Source organism: Micromesistius poutassou, assembly GCF_964030765.1.
Source record: "Micromesistius poutassou genome assembly, chromosome: 10".
Classification (NCBI taxonomy): domain Eukaryota; kingdom Metazoa; phylum Chordata; class Actinopteri; order Gadiformes; family Gadidae; genus Micromesistius; species Micromesistius poutassou.
The window spans coordinates 20,582,818-20,607,222 of record NC_140280.1 but is presented as its reverse complement, the minus strand read 5'-3'; the positions used below and the strand labels follow the sequence as shown (position 1 = coordinate 20,607,222).

At 47.4% G+C, this 24,405-nt stretch overlaps 1 protein-coding gene across 2 annotated transcripts in view; it reads right to left on the bottom strand.

The window, feature by feature from the left end:
• mcama (melanoma cell adhesion molecule a) overlaps positions 1-24,405 on the bottom strand; it is a 39,536-nt gene extending 15,131 nt beyond the window's left edge. For both annotated transcript variants that reach the window (XM_084474484.1, XM_084474485.1), the window contains exons 1-6: positions 24,279-24,405; positions 4,607-4,737; positions 3,414-3,642; positions 1,386-1,456; positions 927-1,014; positions 253-432 (exon numbers count right to left, since the gene is read on the bottom strand). In XM_084474484.1, the coding sequence (XP_084330610.1) occupies positions 253-432; positions 927-1,014; positions 1,386-1,456; positions 3,414-3,642; positions 4,607-4,737; positions 24,279-24,336 (757 nt within the window). In that variant the 5' untranslated portion in view covers positions 24,337-24,405. The remainder of the gene's footprint in view (positions 1-252; positions 433-926; positions 1,015-1,385; positions 1,457-3,413; positions 3,643-4,606; positions 4,738-24,278) is intronic.

The window sequence follows — 24,405 nt, the reverse complement described above, 5'->3', positions numbered from 1 at the left end:
TCCAGATAACCCCTGATACCCCCTCTAAAGGCCCAGATAACCCCTGATACCCCCTCTAAAGGCCCAGATAACCCCTCTATAGGTCCAGATAACCCCTATATAGGCCCAGATAACCCCTCTAAAGGCCCAGATAACCCCTCTAAAGGTCCAGATAACCCCTGATACCCCCTCTAAAGGTCCAGATAACCCCTGATACCCCCTCTAAAGGCCCAGATAACCCCTGATACCCCCTCTAAGGCCCCTGCTCCTCACAGTGCACGGTGATGTTGACGTCCCGGGACTCGGCGGTCCTCGTGGCTCCGGGGACCAGGTAGTGGACCTCGCAGGTGAAGCGGGCGTCGCGGTCCTCCTTCACCACCTTGTACTGCAGCTCGCTCTGCACTGTGAAGAAGCCCTCGGGCTCGCGGGTCACCAGGGTCACCACGTTCACGTCTGAGGGGGCGAGCACCACATCATCACCCCGTGACACCCCTCCCATGATGTGGACCTCCTAACGTCCCCGTCCTGTGTCCTGCTCCCCACTACAGGCCCCTCTCCAGAGGAGGTCCTCCTCCAGGTCTCCATTAGCCTCGTTATGACTCATTATGACTCGTGTGATAACCCCGTTCAATGTGGTCTATGTGGACACTGTACTACATTTATTGTTATGTTATGAACATAAAGATAAACCAAGACAATTATCATAATGCCCTCTGCCGGGCCAGTATTTAAGCGGTTAAGACACATTATAGTTTCTGATAATATACATTACAACATAAATGACAAAATATAGAATCATGTCACGCCATTTAGAGATGAAGGTTATTTTTGTCTTTACCAAGCCATGCCTAATTAAACAGTTTTGAAAATAACGCCCCAAATGATATGAAAAAGGAATATAATGCAGTAGTGTTGAGGAATACGGTTCCACTAGCCCAGGGACTCACGTCCTTGAGCGGGCACCAGGGGAAGGTCGTTGCGGTACCAGGTGATGTTGGGCTTGGGGAAGCTGTTCTGGGCCTCGCATGACGCCACCTGAGAGCGGTTCCAGGGGAGAGAGTTAACGGCTGTTAGCGGCGGCCGCTGAACAGCCCCGCCGCGCCGAGGCAGACTAAATGCTCATAAAACTCAAAATAGCTTTCCAGAATGTATTAAGAGCTCTCTCTCTCTGGTAAAACACAGAAACCGCCAGCTAAAATCGGACTGCAGTAAGCAGGAGATATTAAATATGAGCTCTGGTTCGGTTATGAATACTTCAGGAAGTCATTTGGTTCAATTATGTCATTATGGATATTGAGAGCTGGGGAAAAGCAGACGATGACTGGTGGTGATAGCAGATCCCCGCAGAAGGTAACATCAGAACCCAAGCAGGAACTGACTCCGGGGCTGAGCGGACGCACACCCACCTTAGACAAGGCCTCGGTGGTCACGGATATCCCCGTAAGGACCCCCTCGATCACGGGGGGCTGTGGTGGAGCTGGAGGGGGAGAGAACCCTTTAGGATGATGAAAACATCTGCTCACAGTTTAACTCTTTCTGATGAGTCGTAACAGATTGTAGTAACACGCTGAGTCATAGCAGGTCAACCATATCAGTACCACGATATCTTTCTTTCTGTAAGTCCAGAAGAGTGTCTCTAAAGTAATGGTTTGCTCAGCAACATGGACGCCACCAAAACACCAAAGTGCTGGATCATATATAATGTGTATATCATGTATCATTTTATATATATATATTACTGTACATACATATATATATATATATATATATATATATATACTGTACATATATTCTAGTTTTATTTTAAATATTTTGTTCTTAATTTGTTCTTAATTGCACTGTACCTTGTTACTCTTTAATCTTTATATCTTCTCATACTATTTATTAGGGATACACGATAACTTTTTCTTTATACCGATAACCGATAACTTTCAGCTCCTAAAGGCCGATACTGATACCGATAACCAATAACACACACACATATACATATATATGATCATGACTTAAGATCATGACATTGTCACTCAGACATCAGTAGAATCAACGGGGGGTTTAGGGGGGCGGGCTGCAAGGGGCGGGATATGACGGAGGGTCGAGGTTCGCAGGACGGCCCTGTCACTCAGGTGTGTTTTGGTCTGACCGCAGACAGCAACGGAGGCAGAAGGGGCAGAACTCATCGCCATCATCTTAAATGTTGCTGCAGCGATGCATGATATATTCCGTTGCATCCCCAACATCCGCATCAATCGATGAAAGATTGGAGCATGAGTTACAGACAAATAGAAGAAACAACGAAGAAGAAAGGTGTCGCCAACGACTGCGTTACCGGAGAAAGAGAGCATATTTTTTTGCTTCACATTTCACATCTAACAAACACTGGGACAAATGTAGTTGAAGTCTGTGTTTAACTGAGAAAACAGGGAGTGGAAGGACGGGACCCTATAATGTTCAGCTAACTGTCAATAATAAGTGTTACGAGAGTAGCGCATGTGTGTGCGGGAGTGGCAGTGTGTGGACGAGCGTGAAGAGTGAGCGGTAGCGTGTGTCAGTTTAGTGAAGTAATGAACCAGTCCGGTTGTGTCTGTGCAAAAGTGTAAAGTTAGTGAAACTAAGAATAAAGTAGCCTACCCAGCCTGTCAAAAATCATAACCAGATTCATTCCGACCATATTCTGACCTATAAGCAGACCCACTGCCGGTCAAAGTGAAGGGTGTTACCCCCGAGAGAACATCAACGTCTCCCCAGGGAACGTCTCCCCTGTGCTCCTCGACTACGGTCTGGGAGCCGACAGCAGGAAAGGTGGAACATAATAATAATTTAAAAAAAACTCATGCATTGTAATTGATTGTATGATGTGTACTTTTAGGGTTACGATAAGACCTTTCATGTAGCGTTAGTGGGAGCGGGGCACTGAAAGTATATAGGCTATGTTATTGGGGCTATTCGTCATGATATCAGACTTATCGGAATGACGTAAGAATTTCTGTTATCGTGCACCCCTACTATTTATACTTTATATTTTTTGCATTGTTAAGCAGAGCTTGGGATACAAAAATGTCATTGCTGGCTGTGAATGTTATGTTGCATTTGACAAATAGAAGAACTTGAACTTGATCAACAGACCAACTTTGAAAACACAACGCAGTGAGAAGGAAAACAGGATTGTCTCCGCTGGTCAAGGCTGAGAGGTCGCCCTCTGGACCCCTACTCACCGAGCACCCGGAGGTGGGTCCTGCCCTCTGACCCCTACTCACCGAGCACCCGGAGGTGGGTCCTGCCCTCTGACCCCTACTCACCGAACACCCGGAGGTGGGTCCTGCCCTCTGCGGTTCTCCTACTCACCGAACACCCGGAGGTGGGTCCTGCCCTCGGCGGTTCTCCTACTCACCGAACACCCGGAGGTGGGTCCTGCCCTCTGCGGTTCTCCTACTCACCGAACACCCGGAGGTGGGTCCTGCCCTCTGCGGTTCCCGCCGCCAGGCCGTTGACCTGGCAGATGAACTCGCGCTCGTCAGGCAGCCGCACGTCCTGCAGCGTCAGCACAGAGCCCTGCTGGTCCGAGGTGACCTGGATGCGCTCGCTGTACTCGGTGTCCCCGTCCACCACCTCCTGGTTGTTGTCGCTGTAGAAGATGCGCGTGCGCAGGCTGCTCTTAGCCGCTTTCTGGTGGGTGGGGGGCAAGGAAGACACCGTTCAGTCCTCTACTCTCTCCTCCTCTACTCTAGTCTGTCCTCTACTCTCTCCTCCTCTACTCTAGTCTGTCCTCTACTCTCTCCTCCTCTACTCTAGTCTGTCCTCTACTCTCTCCTCCTCTACTCTAGTCTGTCCTCTACTCTCTCCTCCTCTACTCTAGTCTGTCCTCTACTCTCTCCTCCTCTACTCTAGTCTGTCCTCTACTCTCTCCTCCTCTACTCTAGTCTGTCCTCTACTCTCTCCTCCTCTACTCTAGTCTGTCCTCTACTCTCTCCTCCTCTACTCTCTCCTCCTCTACTCTCTCCTCCTCTACTCTAGTCTGTCCTCTACTTTCTCCTCCTCTACTCTAGTCTGTCCTCTACTCTCTCCTCCTCTACTCTCTCCTTCATTAAAGGCCCTGTGCTTATTTTAAAACAAGATCTATAATGGTGTGTTCACACAGACAAGATAGCCGGTTTGTGACCAAAACGCTTCATTGTGCCTTGAACACGGCAGTGTGCTGGAACCAGTCTCAATAGTCGTTGAGACAATTTTTTCACCGCCGCCTGCCATTGGTCAACAATAACGGCTTGACCGGTACGTTTTTATGACGGCTCCAGCAAGGACTACGAGGTCACAGAGATGGTAGGACACTGTAAGAACACTGTAAGGACGGCAGGCGTCATTACAGAGCAGCCCACACATCACAGTGACTCTGTTGTACCGTCCCAAACCCCCGCTTTTAACAGCGGGTCAACTGCTGCCCACACGGCCGTTTCAATCTCATTTTAGTATAACAGGGTCTCCAGTCCTCCACTCTGTCCGTCATTCCACAAGTACAAATGAAATTGAAAAGAGATGAAAGAGAATCAAAAGAAATGATGTGTGAGCGATCAGGGACGGTGAAAGAAAGCCCAAGGCCACAGCGGGTTCTGGCCCCGGCCGCCCGACTCACCACGAACCACTGGATCATGACCAGGCTGGGCTTGGCGTTGTCAGTGAAGTTGTACTGGCAGGGGATCTGGACCAGGTCGCCTCTATACACCTCCACAGTCTCATCCATTGTCAGCTCCACTTTAGCCCATACTGTGGAAAAAACACACACACAGCACATCTGTCAGCCTGCGGTACTTCAGAACATGAAGGGTCCAGTTAGTCTTCCAAAAGGTGAACCGAGACATCCTTTGTCTTTGGACCAAGTTATGGTCGGTTTTTAAACACGCCAAAAGCAACGCGTTGCATTATCTATCCGTCGAGAGCTCTCATTCTCCACACGTCTCTCTCGCTATCCCACAAACAGTCTCTCTCTCTCTCTGTCTCTCTCTCCCCAAGGCTAAGTGTAGCCACATCGCTGCATCCTGAGCCAGAGAATGCCTTCCCGAGGCGTCAACAGGGGAGCCAGGACCCAGAGATGGGAGTGCTTGCCAGCAATTTTGGAGGCCTGCTACTATTCGACTGGAGGCGGATTATGTTCAGAGTAATACAAACATTGGTTTGAGAAACATCACAGTGATCATGAGTCTTTGACAGCATCTTTTTGTTCATACCCTCGTATGTCCCACACATTTCACCGCGGTATACGGTATATGACTACCCTGGAAATCCAGAGTTCTCCCGAGAGCACAATTTGAATTTGCTCAGCAAGTGACTCTGGGAACGACCAATAAACTCATTCCACGATTCCCCTGGATCCGAACATTGACCAATCACATCGGTGTATCTGATGGGCAGGCCAAAAGCGTTGCTGTTTTACCGACCGGATACGGCAAGAGTCTTATCTATTGGTTAGCTCTGCTGGTCTGGATACGTCACCCCTTGTATTCTTCTGATTAGTCGTAGTGTTATCCAATTGTACAGCTTTCTAGATGTGGGTCTGGATTTCCAGGCTAGTATATGACGGTATTATGGGGAAAACTAAGGCTGAGCTGCTGGTGATAGAAGTCATTGTAGCATGTATGACATTGTCTAGCCTACTATACTGCTTTGTGTCTTATATGCAATTTGCCAACTTAGAGAAGTCTTTCTGGGTTGAAATAGTTGGGACTCGTCATTATTGAAATGCGGGGGAAATCGCCTAGCGGGCCAGACACAGCCCTGGAGAACAAACCTCTCAGTCTCAAAAACAATGCAACCGCAAAGACTTGATTATAGACTATTTAATTATATATCCTGCTTCAAAACTTGGCCTACATTTCAACATAATAAAGAATGTATTCATAGGATGTCAGAAAAGGTTTAATGGAAAGAGGAGCGTCTGCATTTCTGATGGTATTGATACAGCATGGATGTCATTTTTATCTGACACTGATGCTCTCAGAGAGTTAAAGGTCCAGTAGGTGAGATTGGAGAGTTGTAAATAGAGCGCAGAAAAGAGCAAGATTTTGAAACGTTACACCCTAAAACATTTATATAAAGTGCATTTAAAGCCCTTGTGATCAGCAGGTAAGATGGATTCCCCAACTAATCAGGGAAAAGACGCCCTGATTGGTCAATATCAAGCCAGGAGTGGTCTAAACTCTAAAATCAAACTTGTCACATACAGAGGCAGACGTAGTCAGATATTCTCATAAAACATTTGACTCACTTATAGCTGACAGATGGCTATGGCTTTTCTTACAACTAAGACTCAAATGATTGCTGTTAAATATTGCATCCGTGCATCACCTTTAATGTGGTTAACATTGACACACTGTCCACACGCCTCCCTCCTCTCCTCAACACCAACACGGGGCACTGCCTCTCGCTCCATATTAGTCCTCCAGTCCGGTCTGCTTCCCAACAGACGGCCGGTGCTTGGTCAGCCGTGCCTCTGGAGGCGGCGACGCGCACCCCATTGTTCCCACACCTGGAGGCAGCGGACCACAGGACTGCTGCCTCAGCCAGACAGGCTGAAGGCTTAAGCTGAGAGCGGTCATGGTGCACCCAGAGGGTGTTGATACGGGGAGGAACACTGGAGGGAGGGGGGCCAGAGGAGGGGCTGGCAGGGGGGGGCCACGTTGTCAGTCCATGTACGAGATGACCCGTCTCTATGGGGGCTGTACTGGTAACTTTTCACACTAATCGGATTAGAACCAGGGGGGCTACCGGGGGATTTGACTCCCAAATCCACCCTAGGGCCGGCCTTATCTGCTCTTGACTCTGTGTGCATGCACACAGTCTGGGTTGTGTTGGGTCTGCAGTGCTGAGTGTTCATGGTATCTGTGTGTCTGGACGACTGCAACTGTACGATTAAGACAAGATATATTTTGCAAAAAACGAATCCGAAAAAATTAAATCTGGTGATTTGATTGGGCCGTGTTGACAGGGATATTTGACTGTGTTGACAGGGCCTTATCACCGTGGAGCACCGGCTCTGGCTTTAGAACACAAAAGAACTTCCAGAACTTCTCCACAACACCATTACTCTTGTTTGTCCATCAAGGAGAGCCTAGAAGGAACAGCACAACATGTCCCTTGATAAAAGATGCTCCTTTGTTTATATCTTAGTATTTACTGCTTTGTTGAATAAATTCTTTGAAATATAAATGTAAAATTGCAGACACATTTCTTAGTCTTTTGGCATGAACTTAAGGGTAACACATTGCTTTTTATGGCTTTCTTTTTAAAGGTTACAGTTAGTACAGCTAAGCTAAAACTACTTAGCTAAATCTTAGTTAATGGCCATCAAGTACGAGCGGAAACAATGGTCGTTTGGGGCAACAAATGAGCGCGCTCAGTCATTTGTTGGGTAGACGGGCATTGTTCCCGGCGTGGACAGAGACCCCGACAACCATTAAGCTTGAGACAAACAGCGGGGACAGAGGAGCCTTGGTGGGGGTAAGAAAGGCGAGAGGAGGGGACGTCTTGGCATACAGTGGCTCATTATGCACCAAAGGACAATAGCTGGGAGCCTAATCCCGGGGCTCCCAACGTCAGCCTCCCCTCTCTGGTTAAGCCCGTCAGGCTGGGGCTCCGGGGTCCCCCTCAGCCACCGGTCAGCCTCCTAATCAGCTGTGACACCAACAGTTGGCCTCATTTTCATTTTAATCGAATGGCCCCTCCGCGCATGCCTGGCTGGCCATGCGCTCAGCGACATGCCGCGTGTTTCTGCTGATAAACGGGTAAACACCACGCGGAATCCGGCGTAAAGCAGAGGCCCGCTCAGCGCAATTAGTGGATTATGCTGATGTGTGCCCGCTAACCACAACCTGGGCTATCCATATTCTGACTTGGTGCTTGTATATAACCAGGGCTCCAACACACAACCTCACTAATATTAACCCACGTTATCCTCCTGCGCCTGGAAACACTGCGCTGACCACGATGAGTCCTGTTTATCTTTTATACAGCAAATGCTATCTCCACCCCCGGGCCATCTTCCGGTCTTTACCAGTGATGCATTACCAGTTCCACATGTCTTTTATCTTTCAGATAGTTCAACATATACCCTGACTGGCCATGAAACCGTAATAGTAATTTATGTGCAAAAACAGGTCTTAGAATGGGATTCCATTTCCCAGCATGCTGAGACCGGCCCACTGCAGCATGGAGCCTGAACGGGGGCAGTGACCTGCTTTACTCCAACACGCTTTAGTCAATACCAGCCCGGGGGGGGGTCATGTGTACGTGTTCGTACCGAGTTCTGACATCCAGAGGGGGGGGGGGGGGCAGGTAAGAGTAGGCCCGCTGCAGAGCCCAGAGATGAGAGGATTTCTCCACACACACATTTTTGTGTGATCTCTGCGGTGAGGGCTGTGTGTCTCTGTGTGTGCATCGGAGGGTGTGCGTCTTATCTCACATCAAAGAGTCTATACACACGTTCAGCTCTGAAGTGTAGACGATACTCCCCCTCCTCTCCACACACACACACACACACACTCCGCTGACATGCTTGTGGCTTTGGGGAGGCCAGCCTCCGGCTCTCTCTGTGGTGGTTCCCATCCCCGGTCCGTCTCTTCAGAGATAAAAAGTCTGTGAGACAAGCTTAGCGGCTGACAAAGGGCCGAGAAGGAGCGAGCTCAGATCTCCTGAGACGCCTTTTATCCCCCCCCCCCCCACACAGAGCCCATGGGTCCGTGCAAGGGCTTCTTTCTGGGTGCTGCGATTAAAACAATCACCGGGCCGGTAGAGTTGGCTCCGGCGGGGTGAGACCACATGAGAGGGTATCTGACACCCTGAGACCCGGTCGCACAAGGGTCAGAGTCACCGCTACGAGCGCTCGGGTCACATGCACTCACAGCACCACGTGCCTCAGAACGATGCGTTGACTAATGTGTGACATCGATTGCGCTGTGTTTTCCCCCGGCCCCTGGACACAACACCAGCCCTCAGTGGCCCCGGTGAGCGGGGGCTCGGAGGGAAGGCGCGCTCGTTATCTGGGTGGGGGACTCCTTAAGGAGGTGCATTCATCTTTCAGAACCCCGCCCTGTGGCGCAGGCTTCATTAAAGGATCATGAAGGCATCGCTTATTTATGCTGGCGTGCGGCTGTGTTGACAGAGCCCATGAGCTTGCGATCAACAAGGCCCCACGCCCCCACGCCCCCCACCCCACCGACCAGGCCGGAGGCCCTGGTGGGCAGGCAGAGCTGACACCTCATTAAAGGTCAACAGGGTAAATACTGCATCTACAATGGCTGGGGGGGGGGGGACTCAAACAGTAAATGTGTGTGTTGTTTCAAAACAGGTTGGTGTGAGATCTGGGAGTACGTGAGAGAAGGAGGGATGACAAATCAAATCAAGGGTTACGGCTCACAGCTGTACTGCGGGTCTTCATACCAAATGTAAACACATGTAGCGTGATGGCAGAGAGTCCTATAGTGAGCTGGAGAGGATTAGAAGTGAAACCAGCTCACTGTGCTCTACTTTTTAGAAATGTGATGTCAACGAGCATCATATTCATTTCCTCTTTCTCCCGAAGGAGTAGTGACACGTGGATGAGCTAGAGCTGGGGGCCTCCAAGAAAACAGTGTGTAGATCAGCGCCTTTTCTTCTTTTTTAATCAAAAGCCCAGTGATAACAGTGGCCCGAGGTCAGACTAGAAACTGACATTCAGACAGAAAAGAGAAGCGGTTTGAAGCGAGACCCAGAGAGTGAAGAGGAGGAGGGGCCCAGGTGTGCGCGGCTGTTATTCACTCCCTATAAATAAGATCCCATCACGCAGAACCCCCCGCCGGGCGACACTGACAAAAGCGCTCCTTATTGCTGACCCGCGGTCGTCACGGTAACGGGATATCCTCCCGGGGAGCGGCTGGCCCGCGGCAGCCGTACGTCCCGGGACGTCTCACAGCACGACCGCTCCGACGGAGGGTCTGCTTACCGCCACATTGTCCACGCAAAACACTAACGCGCACACACACACACACACACACACACACTCCGGTCTCAGAGAGCAGTGGGGTGGTGGGTCTAGTGAGTGTACGTGAGAAATGTGAAGGCTTTAGGGTTAGGGTTATTCTTATTATGCTTCATATCTGCCGGTTGTAGCCTAGGATCTGATTTTGTAATTATGCCTGGCTATAATAGTTCCCATCTTTGTATTTCTGTGTGTGTGTGTGTGTGTGTGTGTGCGTTTGCCCCTGTCAAACAACAGGACCAGCTATGTCAGAGCCCTCCCAACACACAGCTATCAAACGGGCAGCGGTGGGCCGCTCCCCCCCGGCCCCCCGCTGACGAGGCTTAATGCCCTCAAAGAGAATATCAGATTGATCACAGGTGCACACACAGCCGCCTTAATGAGGTGGCACACACCCCCTGAACCAAGTCCAGAGCCTCGTCTGCTGCACACACACACACACACACACACAGAAAGAGAGACTGACAGAAAGAGTGAGACAGAGAGGGGGGAGGGAGGGGGGTGAGAGACAAAGAGAGCGAGCGAGCGAGCGAGCAAGAGAGAAAGAGAAAGAGAGAGAGAGAGCTCTTGAGACGGATGTAATGGTATAAATAATAATTCTAATTTGTTTAATTCGGTCCCGTCTTCTTTAAATCAGATGTCCATGATAACACACACAATGAGGCATAACTTTGTGTGCTCACTTTGTTTTTAAACTTTGTTTCAACCTTATATGTGTGTTAGTTTTGCACCATTAAGTCAAAGTGGATGAGGTGCTTTTGTCCCAGCGAGGAAACGCTGCTGTCTGGATGTTCCACACAAAGGGCCGCTGACACACTGACAGCAGAGAGACGCTGCAGTGTTCTGGAGCAGCGCTGATGTTATCAGCTCTCGTCTTATCAACCCATCCTTCAGCCGGGGGGGCCGCGCACCCAGCCAGGAGCTAAGGGTGGCTAAGCACCACAGGTCCTGAACGTAGGAAGGAAAGCTAAACAACAGCCAGGCTTAGGGGGGGGATGGTGGCTCGCAGGCCAGGGCTGTCCTCACTGTTGAGTCTAATAAATCAGCCCGGCATTGTCTGCTCGGTGCCCGCACCATCGGGACCGTGTGAAGGGGAGAACAACAACCAGGAGGTGATGGCGGGTGGGAGGAGGAGACGTGTGGGCGGGTGGGGGGGGGGTACTGTTGATAGCGCCAGCAAGGGTCACAGGGTCAGCTTCTGGTAATCCTTGAAGGCTCACCTTCAGGGAGGCTCCTCCGTGGTGAAGGCCTGGGGAGATTTACAGCTTTATCTGTTTTCACAACAAGCGCAGTGCGTATGTCAGTGGAGCGGGCCTCTGAGAGCCGTCGGCACGGCGCCCGGTCCGACTGCTGCTCCGAGTAGTTCTGTGTGTCAGCGCACAATAACCTGTGTGTCCCCCGGCTGGGGACAGAGGGAGCATGAGAGAACCTCCTGCTCCTCATTATCTCTGATCTCTGGGAGCTGTGTGTGGGAGTCCAGTTGTTAGCGACACACAGAGTGGTATCGACCGCTGAGAGACCCTCTTGTTTCACAGGCCGGGGGGTCAGGGTCGTACCGACCTTAAGCCAGGACCTTGACCAGGAGCAACGTGGTCTGCCCCGCTCCCTGGACTGTGTCTGCCTGTGTCTGTGTACTGTATGTGTATGTGTGTGTGTGTGTATGGTTGTGTGTGTGTACTGCGTGTGTGTGTATGGAATGTATGCGTGCATGTGTGTGTGTACTGTTTGCGTGTGTGTGTGTGTGTGCGTGTGTGCATTTTGCGTGCATGGTTGTCAATGAGAAAGGCGAAGGGGGGGAGGAGTCTCAGGCAGCTGTTAACAATGGGGACTCCCCCCCCCGTCCCCCCCACTACTCCACTTCCTCTTAAGGAGTAGGGGGCCGGGGGGGGGCCGGGGGGGGGGCAGCCCTCTATGGGACACCTGTGCCGATGCCATTTGTTTAGTGAATGTGGGAGGCAGCAGACGGGGGAGGGAGTGGCACCAGGGACATGTGGGGGAGGGGGACCACGAGGGGGGGGGACCACACACTAAGTTTTAAGTATTGCCTCCTCTATGCCAACTACACCTGTGTAGCCACCGCAAATCCTGCACCCAACCCTACCTCCCTACACACACACACCAACACACACACACACAGACCAATGCACAGACGCACACACACACACACACACTGACGAGCACACACACACACACACAGACCAATGCACAGACGCACACACACACACACACACACACACCACAGACACAGACCAATGCACAGACGAGCACACACACACACACACACGTTCCCCTGGGTTACAGTGACCCAGACGGTAGCTACTGTTTGTTTGGCGTTGCTGTAGCCCTGGAGTTCTTCACCACGCCGACCTCATCCCACCTGGTGTGAGACGGGGGTGGACAACGGGACATTGTGGTACGACAGCCCCGACCACCCCTCAAACACCTGAAGGGTTCCAGGGGAACGCCACCGAGACCAAAGGCACGCCAGGCAGGAAGGGAAAGCTCTTTGAACATCAGGGGAGGGACAGCCTCTGTAATATACCAGAGATTCACAGCCCACCAATTAGGACATTTTTGTGTTTTAATGGTGCAGAAGAACGACGCCAGGGGCTGATCCGACGTGAAGCACCGATCATTTATTAACCAGTCAAAAAAGAGACGTACAAAAAGATAACAAATCTTCCCGCGCTGACAGAGGTATAAAGTCCTCTCTGAACCCCCCTCTCTCAGGGGCGCGTCGGCAGTGCTGCCGGTGCTGGTTATTTAAGTATCTCTTTATCCTATCTCTTTGATATGCCAAGTTCAAAGACCCGACACGGATCACCTTGATCTGCGGACCGGGGCGACCTGGAGAATTAGCAACTCCTAAAACACTTAGAGGAAGAGTCTTTGTTGGTGGATGTCAAGACAGTCGTACACACACACTTTTAATTAACGGTGATGGTATTAAAGTGCGCAGCGGCAAGCGTACACGCGTTCCTTTTGATGTTGGATCCTTTAATCAAGTTGAGGATAATGCCTTTGTGAATAATGAAATGCTGTTTATAATCTAATTTATGTTACAGATGCAGTGGAGGGGGGGGCTTTTCAAAGTGAATTGTTTCTGATGTGCGGAAATGCGTGCGCCCCCCTTTGAATCAGTGCTGTTTACAAAACGTAAACGCAAGAAGAATCCAACACAGGAGCGTTGTGTTGCATTCTGCCACTGCTCGCCCAATCTGGAAACGGGTTCATTACGTCAACAAGCACCGAGTGGAACGGTCGCATTGTTTTAGTTATTCCTTACATGGGTCTTAAAATGTTGTGAATATTACTGAAAGATGTTCTTCTTTTACTCAATCTGCATAAAAATAACTAGATATCCTGACTTTAGATACTTTGATATTCATTGTATTGTGGAAAAGCAGAGCTAATTCCATATCGTTTTTTCCCACATCTCACACAAAAACAGAAGGCGGGGCGAGCCGTAGAACAGCCACAGATCCCCTCCTCCAGCGTCCACACCACCGCTGGGCTGTACGAGGTGGTCTGCTCCTCCTGGTGGGCTTTGGGTCCTGACAGAGCCGGCCGTGGGCCCTGTTATCCGCCGCCTGGGATCCAATTGGCTGACTTCCTGTGATAGGTCACTGGTGGGCTACCGCTGTTCCAGCAGATGCCAAGCTGGCAGGAGGCGGTGGAGGCAGCCAGCAGGGTGCCGCCATGACTCCTCTAAACATCCTCTACGCCTCTAGACACGGCTGGTCAGAACCAAGCCACCGTGCTCATCCAAAGCTCTCTCGTACAACACAGTAGCGCGTGTGTGTGTGTGTGTGTGTGTGTGTGTTAGGGTGCTGTAGACAGCGGGTCGGTCGTGTCTCTCAGAGCTGGGCCGTTCCAGGACTGCTGGCAGGGTAACGTGACGCAGACGAATGGGAGGGCTGAGAGACTGAGGTGGACGGGTACGTTTCAACGTAACAAGGGAGCAGACAGCGCTTTGGGGAGCTAGAGGGTCTCTGTCACATCAATCTGACCATATGGGGGCAATCCAAACACGGAGGCTAATCCCGTGACACAGAATGACCCCATCACAGAACATGGCCTGCTGGAGTGAGCTCTATATAGATTCATATAGGGGTGGGAAAAATAATCCATTCTTCGATGCATCGCGATTCTCTCTAGAACGATTCCGTCTCGATGCAGAAAAATGTATAATCTGAAACAAACAAACAAGGCCTGCTGCAGAGCGCTACAGAAAACTCCTTTCTGCCTGTGGGTTCTCTGCGCAGAGAACCGACTTTATCTAATATAAAATATTAGATCAGGTAATTCAACTGTTGATTGTCTTTAATGATCATCACACAAGTAGGAAGTGATTAGCAAACTCTGAGTAGCAAACTCAGATGTATATATACATTTTGAAAATCCTGCATTGAAATGAAATGAAATTGTTGAATCGAGATGCATGAAGATGCATCGATAATCGTTTTATAATCGAATCGTTGACCTCTGAATCGGAATCTAATCGAATTGTGAGGTGCCAAGAGATTCCCACCCCTAGATTTATTTATATATATATATATATATATATATATATATATATATATAGGGGACATTTTTACAAAAAACTGTATTGCAGACAAAAATCCTTATTTATTCACAATAACTATTTTGTATCCATTTTTTGCCACTATATTATTGCATATTTTACATCTGAAATGCAGTTCTAGGTTATATGAGCAATGTCTTAGGCCATTTATACTTATCTGGCAGAAACACAAACTGTCTGTCTGCTGTCCACAGGACATGTTTTCTTTGTGCTGATTAAGCTAGTCTCTGATTATAATTACAGTTTGTGGGAATGTCAAGCAGAAATGTATAGCAGGAACTGCTTATTTGGGTCAGATAAAAACGTTAAATTCACATGTGGTTAATACAGTCGTCAACAGAGAAAAAAATGGAACGTTTGTGTTTGCATTTTTAGAACCTTCCACTGATTGCCATTAGCACCGTCGGTACTATGAGAACACTAATGCTAGGATGCCCCTGCCCTGCATGTAGCACAACCACTGGCAGCCGACCAGTGAGATTAACAGGAGTTAGCAGACGATGTGTTGTGTTTTCTGATGCCCTGGCAACTTTTTATCTGAGAGCCGCAGTGGAACAGAGAGCTCTTTGAAGACACACAGCATTTTATCTGTTTACAAAGGATAGGATGACCTTATTAGACTCAGCCGGAGAGATACAGGGAAATACAGACTCATGTGTGCATGTGCATGTTGCAGAGGGGAGAAAAACAAGAGAGACTATAGGAGCTGTCCATATCCACAGAAGGCTTGTATCATTGAGATTCTTTAGCTGGGGTTCATCTTGGTTCAAGACTACTTCAAGTTCATTAATGACAATTCTTTGTTGAATGTTAATTAGACATGTTTCTTGCATTAACATTAGTGCAATTGCACACAAAATACAAGCCATTACAAAAATAAATGATACGATCATTTGGGTGATATGTTGCATAATACACAATATGATGCATTACGAGATAACCTTATAAAACTCTTGACACAACCTGATTCACTTAGCCGAGTCCTTTGGGGACATTTCCTTGGTGAAACGGTTCTGATAACCCAGAGGTGGTCAGACAATGAGTGGACAACACAGCAGATGTTCCAAATGGCATTCCGTCATATGCTCAACAGTTATTCCTCGGCTCCGTTCGTCCCTTTCTTCACACCCACGTTGCTTAAACAAAGCACGTGTCCTTTGAGGCCAGCCACTATACTCTGAGTAAACAAACGCCTCCCTAAAGCAACTCTGGGGAGCCCTGAATTAATGAGCGTCTGTCAGGAGGCTGTGTTGGGTCCAGGCAGACCCGCACTGTGAGCTGCTGTACACAACATTGTGTTGTTTATGTTTTTATAAAATCGTCTAAAACTAAATGTATTGTGATTGTAATATTGTTAATAATACAAAGTATGATTTGTCGCTGGTGGTCATTTTCAGTACATAGTGTCATGAAGCAAAGTAATATATGAAAATGATGTTTGTTGATGATGCTCAATCTGGTAACTTGTACAAATGGTACAAAGTAATAAAGTGATAAAGCTCACGGCTGAATGCAGAAGGCATCATTAAGCCTGAGGGCAACAATAACAGTAATGGGCTATGACGCTACGATGATGCTCCTTTGTACTCCAAGCGCAACTTAACATAGACCCCCCTGACACGTGGCTGACAGTCTAGGAACTGGTCGCTTCTCCTTCAGCGTCAAGCGGGTGACGCCACCCTACGCCCACATCGTTCTTGGGAGGTTGTGTAAATGAATTAGGGGCCGTGTCAGTTTGGGAATTAAAATGATTCATTTGGTTATTTACAATACAATAAATAAATAGAAAAATGGAATGAAGACACCACCGAGCACCTCGATGCCAGGCGGTGTGAGGGACTCAGTGAACCCAGTGAGCGGCCATCAGGATTTAATGAAAATCGAGTTCTACCCATCAATCATACGGAGGAGAAGCAGCCCCACGCAGACCGTGTTGATGGCACGCTCCATTAGAGAGAGCTCCCTCCAGGAGAGTCGCTTTCTCTTGGCCCCAGGGTCACTATGAATATTCATGCACATATGTAGTCCTGCCTGCACAACTGCACTCATTCCATCAAAGCCATCCCGAGTTATCCAGACCTCATTAACATTAGATGCCACATGTTAATGTATTGAGTGGGAAAGTCAGTGTGGGAGGCAGCCTGGCATGAGGCCAATGGTAACATGATGCTGCCCTACTATATTTCACAGGGATATGAACTTTTCAAGGTAAAATCACCAGGGAAAGGACAATTCAGAGGGGCTGTGGGAGTCAAACACACAAGTGTGGCACCAAAAGCTGTTAAATTATGTTAACCAATGCTTTTCAACAGATTTTTAATAAGCTAGAACATAACTTAATACTTTGACAAATACCTCAACGTTAAATCACTCAATTCAACCTGATCCGTACTCAAAGAATTATAAGTATACAGAACTAAACTAAACTAGGGTACTCCTACAGAACACTAAAATGCTAGTACTGATGCCTATAAGCATTTCATTTTCTTAATGCAACTGTGTCTGGGAACCAAACTCTACACTGAGATTCTTCTTGGGAAGATCCTTTTACCTGAGTCCCCACCCCAAGTGACACTCGTTCATCAGTTGGACAAGTAGTTTGACATAACCCCAGAGAACAAAAGGAAACCGGACCACCTGGCATTCCACAAGACAATGGGATGGTTGGAGGGGATGTTTGGAGCCATCAGCCAACTGACGGAGGCGCTGGTGGTATTTCAATTGTTCTGATACAGGCATCATATCCATTACAGGGATTCAGACCTTTAAAACCAATGACATAGCGGTTCGGTCACATTTCACACTCCTTAGGCATGCGGACAGGGAGATGTTTTAAATGTAGCTCTTAACATGTTCTCATGACTAATAATCACTATGCTATAAGATTATGTGTCATTAGTTTAAATGGTTGCGCTATATACTGTTAGCAGTATATAGCGCCTTCTTTTTCCATTTTGGGTTGGGAGGGATTGCTCATCGTCAAGCGAAGCGACCTCCAAGAGTTAGGGAGTAGGGGGGAAGGGGGGAACCTCCTCTCTCAAGACTTAGGTAGATGGAGATCTGATCCCACCTTCTCCAGGTGTAGGAGTCCGCACTGGCCAGAAACTGGTTCAACAGATAAGCTCTAAGTTGTGTAGCAGATCTCTTTTTTTCATAGCACTATAGATTTTATTCTACTTTTGTTATTTGTACATGGTAGTATTTTGTTTAATGACAATACAAAATAAGGTTTTTTCTACATTGTTTTTCAATGGTCTCTTTAATTCAGATAACAAATTCAATTCTGTATAGGGCAGAATATTATTTTCCCTTAACCCCCTTATGATAAATTATACTTGTTTTACCTGTTTACTTGTTTTATCTTCCCTAACATGCACATACAATTATTAGTAGTAGACATTTCTGTGATAGCAAGATACACGTGTCATCAGGCTGTAACACTTGAACACACAACAAGTCGGAGAAAGACTGACGAAATGCATTATGGGAAGGGAATGACGAGATGAACCGCACTGAAGGGAATGTGTCCGGCGTGTCAATGTAAGTTTGAGAGGAAGAGGTTGGACGAGGTGCCGACCATTGTGGCGTCTACCATTTCTCTGAAACCTGAGCCACGCATGGCAACCCCCCGCAGCTTCCGATGGATCCGCCTGACGACCGATAAATGGGGAGTCAGGCGTGTGTGGGCAGCTGCTCTCTGAGGCCAGGTCCACACGGAAACTATTGTTTTGTGAAAACGCAGAAGTCTTGTGCGCTTGGGACGACCGTACAGACGGATCCAGCGTTTTTGGTGCCCGAAAACACACTTTTTTGAAACCAGGTTACTAACTGTACATTCAAAAGTATTTTCTGCTCAATCTAAAAGGTTTAACAACTGCTTTCTCCTCCTCGACTATTTGTTTGTATACAGCATGCAGGCTTGATGCGCATGAACCAGCACCACACAGAGGCCTTGAATATGTACTACAGCGTTTCTACAGCTCGATGGGTTTTTGCGATGAGTCCGTCTTCATGGAGATATTCCTGAAACGCAGCCAAGTAAAACGGAGGGGAATAGATTGTTTTTGCCGGTGTGGATGGAGGAGTCCCAAATGAAGAGAGGGGAAGGAGAAAGGAAACGATTGGTGAAAGGACCAGGAGAAGGAGGGTGTTATCCAAAAAGCAGAACATCAGAGGGGTTTCGGCGGCTCCCAGTGGCATTGGCCGGCCCCGTGCCAAGGCTTGGAACGCGGCCCTAGAGATCGCCATGTGTCCTGCAGATGGGAGCCACTCAACATAAAGGGAAGGTACAGATGGTCACATTTCGTGTCCAATTGTTCTGATTTGTACTAAAAATGCTATTTTTTAACTATTATGGCAAACTATTAGGCACTGGCTCAACATGTGCACACCAATGTGGAGATTTGTGCACGTTAAAACTATGAAACCAAGTTCAAGTCCTATAAACTAGTGGTTACCAACCGATTTCTTCTTTAAGAGAATGTCTTACAATGACAATAGCCTGTTTGTAGTGTTTTGGAAAGGTGTTACTTTACAATTATTTTGACTATCAGAAACAGACTTTCTGAGACTGGAATGAAGTCTTTCAACTTTCAAAGAAAATCTTGGTTGGCGTTAGGTTGTAGCACAGTTTGGGCCAAGTCTTACTGTCGCCTGGGTAAGAGATATTTATCCCCTCCTAATGCCATATGATTGCCACTGGTTAAATTAATGATAAAGAGACATGCAAACATCTATCCTACATTCTTTCGTTTCATTTTTAGGACATTAAGTCCATGCATAAAAATGAAATAAATTGAAAAGCAAAAGCCAAGAGAAGATTATTTGTGGCGCATCAAGGCCTGGGGTGGTTTGGTGCCAGAGTGTGTGATTTGCCATGATAGAGTTTAAAGCCCTGGCTCTAGGCCATTGTAAATGCTCTACCCCACCCACCCCAGTCCGCCTTTTCTTCTTGTGGGCAATATCGAGTGTTATTCAACATACTGCTTACTTCTGCAGATTCCACAAAGAGGCGCATTAGTCTCTAAGGCAAATTTGTCATTTATGGATTTTTCTCTGTTTAAAGAACTGTTAAGGCTCAGGAGAATTTATTTGGCACTGGGAGAGATAGTCAATGCAGAGGAAAATCCTAAAAAAAGTCTGGTTTAAACCTTACCTACCCAGTGTACACAGTGGCAGCTGTTTGATATCAAATCCCACTCCAACATCAATGATCTGTGTACTGTGGAAAGCAATGCAGTATGCAGGGAAAAAGCTTTTAGGTTTTTGCTTAGGGGAGTGATGTTTGCTCATTCTCTGGCAACTGATCTGAACAATGCTTTTGATCATTCAAAACGCATGGCTTTGTATTGCAGAGACAAACAGCCGTACCTGGGGCTTTAGTGTAGAAGGCATTGGGAAAGGCAGCAGTATGAACCCGTACCTGGGGCTTTAGTGTAGAAGGCATTGGGAAAGGCAGCAGTATGAAGCCAATGAAAGGAGGATCCAATAAGGCTATCGGTATCGCTACTGATTTCACAATTCCATTTGATTGAGGTTCAAAAGGTCCACATTCTATTTGATTTGGATTTGCTATAAATTAAATAACGGACATTTAAGTAACCAACCAGTTGATGGCCCTGGTTTTACGCCAGCAGTGGCCGTCATTGTTGGCAAACCTTGGACTCGAAGCTCATCAGAAACTTAGCACGAGGCGTGCTAGCGATAAGAATTGGCGAAGATCACACGATCCCTGAAATTTGAGACTCTATATGAGATTGTTCAATTACAATTAAAAATTAATAGGAAAAAGTGTATCTTCACTCAACCCAAGTACTCCAGATGCCTTTGCCACCTAGCAAAGCTCAACACTTTTATCCACCTTTCATATTTTGGATCCACCATTCAGTGGGCAGGTTTGAAATCAGTGAAGGCTAAATGGCTGTTCTCAGCGTGAGGAAGGCTCTAGAGGGTGAAAGGCTCAGGTCATTCATAGTGCCAACACCACTAGGCATTCCATAAATGTAATGATCACTATTTAAAAAATTCCCTAAGAGGCATTCCGTTTTCGCTCCTCCATCAACTGCTTTTTCCCCCCACTTTGGAATTCATCCCTGCCTGATCGATGTATTGCAATTGCCACTAAAAGCTTTATAACCAGGCTCCATGGGATGCAGAGGGGATCAGAACGGCACACTCACTTTAATGAAAGACAATGAGTCAAGTATGCTCCATTCGGTATCGGTCATGCCTGTCTGTCACTTCAGCCTAATGCAGTAATCCTGCTCGAGCAACTGGAGCCAACAGCTGCAGGCATTTTGCCTCATGGCATCTACAACCCCCCCCCCCCCCACTACCCACACCAGAGGAGCACAGAAAGAGAAGGAACCCCCTGCATTTCCTTCACCCTCTGCATTCTCTCATATTTCCCCCATAAATGGTTGCCTGAACAGAATAAATGTTTCAAAAGGATTTTGGCAGTCCATTTCAGCTCAAAGCTTGTTACATTATATACTTTGTGGGTTAAGCCATTCATTGGACGGGGTTAGTACATGTGGGAAAGGGTTGCCAGATATTCTTTTTGCGTAACTTGCATATTTTTAAAGAAGGAACTTTCTTAAGTGGATGTGGATGAAGAGCCATCTGCTTACTTCAAAGAATCAGTCAAAGTTCTAGTGTCGAGTAAATACTCTCTCCCAGTTTACATGATGTAAAACAACTACACACTGTTGTAAACAACCGTGTTAGCTGTGCGCATAACTTGGTCTATTTCAGGTTCATCACAGTTTACATTAGCAGACATGACCTGAGAATAGGGCCACACAGTGTATGAGTAGTATTTTTCGTTTCCACAAATGATTGGCCTGTCAAATTTAAATGTAATTAATACTACTTAATACTGTGTTCTTTGTTTTAAAATGTTGACTTTAACTTTAAGTGAAACAATGTGTTGTACTAGTCCTTTGCTTTGACAACACTACAGCAAAAGAAAGGAAAAACAATGTGCGGTGTGCTTTTGCGATACTAGAGCGTGGAACTGGCGTGTGGTCAGTAAGATGAGAGTGGCTGCCCGCCTGACCCCGGTGAGTCCAGCGCCGGCTGATGAAGGGACTGGTGGGACGGCCCTTGGTGGGACGGCCCTTGGTGTGCTGCCCGCTGTTATTGCTGCACTGCTGTTTACATGAAAAGCAAATGTTGTCTGGCCAGAATGCACCGTGGTGCCAGCACGGATTCCTGGCTGTCAGGCCCTGGTCCCCCTAGGGACTCAGTAATATGGAGCCAGATTCAAACCTAATACAAAGAAAACGTCTTGTACATTCTGTGGATGGGATTTTATCTAGAAAACAAAAAAATAAAAATGAAAATGTTTTCCTTGATTAATTTATAAGTAGACGTTTGATTGTGTGTCTTAGCTGCGGTGGGGAAGGGCTGATGCAGGGCTGTGGACGGAGGGCTATGTACCGGTACAGAGCGCCAACATGGGCCGTGATTGATCCAACAAGGATCCATTACCTAGATGAAAAACATCTCTCCTAGTCTCAGATATGAGTTTTACTGACGGCATATCAAAGCTCCGCTAAACGTAACCCGGTCACGCTCGCATGTCTCCTCAAATCAATTCACCACTTGAAAGAATGTCATGTCCAACCGAAACAGTGCAGTGCAAAACATACAAGCACTAGACTAAAATAAAGTCGTTATTGATCTGGCGATGCGGACAGAATCAGGATGAGTTATTTAGTCACGATGTAACTCTACGACGTAGCATAGCTTCATCAGAGGGTTCTGTCTGTGGCTGCCTTGCCTCCACACAACAGCAACACATCCACAGAAAGACGCAGCATTGGTTCATGGCTTTTAGCTCAAGAAAAACCCATTTACCTGAACCTTAACTGATTTAAATTTACCGGCCAACAAAACAAAACCTAATTTACTGTCTTAGAATAGGCAATGGCGGAAGGCGATGGGAAATACTAAATGCTATGTAAATCACAGCATTTGACAGTGGATTCCATTATTGACTTTTCAATGTTTGTTTTAGTGAAACCTGAGCAACAGCACAAACACAGATTCTGACATCTGATTGAGTCCAGGTCGCTCCTCACTGTGGTCCACCTGTATTATCACTTAATGAATCGCCTCTATTGTTGTTACCCTGCAGGAGAGCCTTGAATAGTTGTGAGTTGAATGGTATCACAGAACTGGAGCATAGGTTCTTCGCCAATTCCTTTGCTTAAGTTAATATCACATTCTTCCTAGTCAGCTCCTCCATACAGCCTACATCCCGTGGTTTCCCCTTATATGGGGGCCGGCCATGTCCACAACCACTAACCTTCAGGCTGTGCGTTTGCTGCACACACGCCCTCACCTCCCTTCAGCAAAAGCTCCAAAAGCAACTCTCTCTGAATACATGCAAGGATAGGAGACGCTGCTCTGTGGTCCTTCAAAAAACATCTGCTTTCAGTCATAGGCAGTGAAATGTTTATGGTTTTCATTTAAAGAAATATGAGGGACTGCACAAAGTCATTCAAATCATAATAAACTGAAAAACAAAACCTATTCAAATTGTATCCAAATCTTTCATTTAACTCAGACAAACCCACATCCACAATGTCCTTCGGACTGCCTGCCGTGGAAGACAGGCTTTCTGTTTGCTCCATGCACGTTGTGCATGCGGGGACAATTTATGACCAGGCTGACATACAATCAAGTAAAGAAAGAGTGCTTTGAAGGGACAGTTTTTTTAAAATCATTATTTGTCTGCTACAATTAACATATCTTGATTGCTCTGGTGTAATTGAATGCTCTTAGTAGAGCCTACATTGTGCCTCATTGTTAAAGTCAGTAGATGAGTCCAGAAACAGACCGTTTGGGGATTGAACAGCGGTAACCAAACTAACAAGGTTACACAAAAACAAGGAATAAAATATACAACAGTCGGATACATGAGGAGGGATTCATCTGAGCTCCACGGTGTAGGTCTACCCGATTACCGATATCTCTGTCTATATCTCAGTCATCACAGCATTGTATGTAAACGACTCATGGTTGCATTACAACTCGACCAACCCCCCCCCCCCCCCCCCCGTCAACAATCGCGCGCAACCAACCTCCTTCAACAATTACACCCGCGGCCGGTTATAATGCGCAAATGCCCGGGCCGTTTTTTGCTCCCAGTACGTCACTGCATGAACATCACAATGTTCTACTGTTCCTTTTGTGCACTTTATTAGATTGTGTTACTCCTGGGTAATGCACTGCCCAAATGTGTGAACTACTGACCACCACACTGTGAAATGAACAGTCTAGAGAAGAAGTCCTCCAGGAGGAGCTGGCACTGGCCTGACACCAGCTCCTGATGGGAACCAGCGCCTTACTGGGAATATGGTAACTTAAAGTCTGCTTTTGTTGAGTGGAACAGATTGAAAAACTTAATCAAAGTACAATTTAAAATGGTGACTCTTCGTACCATCAGAGGACGGATAGCTTAAAAAAAGTACATTTAAAAATGCGCAACGTGCCAAAACGCGTCCCGTTCGCTAGAACTGACGATAAACACGATCGTTTGCCATCATAACCGCTTACTTCAAATAAAAAACCCGAAGAAATCATGTTTTCTGCATCAAACCTAAGGAGCTCGGCGGTGGCCGTCTCCAAGCGCCCCAACGCGCACAGACGCGCGTAGCGTTCATCCAAACTCCGCATGTTGAGCCGAACCAAGAAGCTACTCACCGCTCAACGAACACAGATGGAGAACCGCCAGGAGCAATATCTGCTGCGGAAAAGCCATGTTCCGGATACTCTTCGTTAACAGTCCCGACCTGAAGAAAGTGTGTTGACTGGTGAGTGGTGGGAGCAG